The following is a 1,371-nucleotide window of genomic DNA, read 5'->3' on the forward strand; positions in this document are numbered from 1 at the left end:
ACAGAAATAAGTTCTTCCTCAAGTTGAGGTGGAACTTGCTGTGCTTTAGTTTATGTCCCTAAATGTCCTTCGTGAGGAGATTCCCCTCATGGAGCGCTCTCCCTTCCTCCCCGCTAACTCAGGCTTGACTCAGGAAGGGCAGGCAGGGACCTTCCCAACATGGAGGCCCAGCACGGCTCCCCGCCCCTCAGCCGCTCTCAAGATGGCGGCGCGGAAGCCCGGCGGCCGGCCCGAGTGCGCCTGCGCGGGCCCGAGTGCGGTGAAATTCCTGGCGGGGGGAGCGGGAGGTGGCGGCGCTGAGGGCTCGGAGCAGGAGGCGGAGGGCGGCTCGGAGCCACGGCCGCGCTGCCCTGCCCGGGACCCTGCGTGCTGTGGCGGCCGGCGCCGAGCCAGACCCCCGGCGGGCGCGGAGCGGACGGGCTGAGGGACGCTCGCCGCCACCTCTCGCAGCGCCAGGAGCCGCGCCGTCCCCGCCGCCGCTGGGACTCCCTCCCCGGGCAGAGAGGGGGAGAATGACGGAGCTCCAGTCCGCCTTGCTACTGCGGAGACAACTAGCAGGTACCTGGACCGGCGACGGAGGAAGGAAGGGAGGGCGGCGGGTGATCCGCCGCGGGGGAGCAGCGGCCGGGCGGCCTCGGAGGGGCCGCGGCCCGTAGCGGGGGAAGGAAGGGACGCCGGCTCGGGGAGGGGGCGGGCGGGAGTGCGTGTGTGTGTGAGGGGGAAGGGGAGATTACGGCCCCCCCTCGCCGTGCTGTGCCCAGCCGGGAGCCGAGGGAACTAGGCCGAGCGGGGGAGGGGGAGCCCGACCGGCGATTGCTGCCAGGGGAGCCGGGGGAGGGGAGCGGGGCCGGCACGGTGGAGGAGCGTCCCCATGGCTGTCCCCGTCCCGCCGGGGAATGCGGGGTGGCACCGGCCGCGCTTGTCGGCACCCCCCAGCCCCCCGGTACCAAGCCTGGAGGACTCCGCGTCCCCTCCCCTTGCGGTCCCGTCTCCCTGGGGCGGGGGGAGAACCGAGCCGGAGCTCGTCCCGCAGCGCGGGGGATGCGTGCGGGCTGATGTTTGGGGGTGTTTCTGAGGCGTCGGAAAGAAGGGGAGGAAGAAGGATCGTTCCCCCTCCCCCGGAACGAGGCACTCCGGGCCCAAGCTGACTCTCCGCACTCGCACCCCTTCCCGAGGGGACCTGCGGTGCCCTCGTCCCGCCTCCCCTCGCCGGCTCTCCCTCACCTCCCGTGCCCGGGAGGGGGAGGCCGCTGGCCCCTTTGTTGTCAGGAGAAGCGGCGGGGGCTCCGCAGGCACCGGCGGGGGGGACATGACCGAGCAGCAGCGGGTGCGGGCGGGGGAGCGGGTGGGACCGCTGCGGGGGGACCCGCG

General features: G+C 73.2%; 1 protein-coding gene across 2 annotated transcripts in view; it reads left to right on the top strand.

The window, feature by feature from the left end:
• The first annotated feature begins 242 nt into the window (after positions 1–242).
• Positions 243–1,371, top strand: part of UBE2G1 (ubiquitin conjugating enzyme E2 G1) — a 25,709-nt gene continuing 24,580 nt past the window's right edge. Inside the window, exon 1 of one of the 2 annotated variants that reach the window (XR_005954797.1) lies at positions 243–558. Coding sequence is in view for 1 of the 2 variants with exons in the window: in XM_041463598.1 (XP_041319532.1) it covers positions 513–558 (46 nt within the window). In the remaining variant the exon portion in view is untranslated. The remainder of the gene's footprint in view (positions 559–1,371) is intronic. The other variant, XM_041463598.1, reaches the window with a different exon arrangement.

The sequence above is a fragment of the Pyrgilauda ruficollis genome, unplaced genomic scaffold (genome assembly GCF_017590135.1).
Source record: "Pyrgilauda ruficollis isolate IOZ18807 unplaced genomic scaffold, ASM1759013v1 scaffold168, whole genome shotgun sequence".
In the NCBI taxonomy this organism is placed as follows: Eukaryota; Metazoa; Chordata; class Aves; order Passeriformes; family Passeridae; genus Pyrgilauda; species Pyrgilauda ruficollis.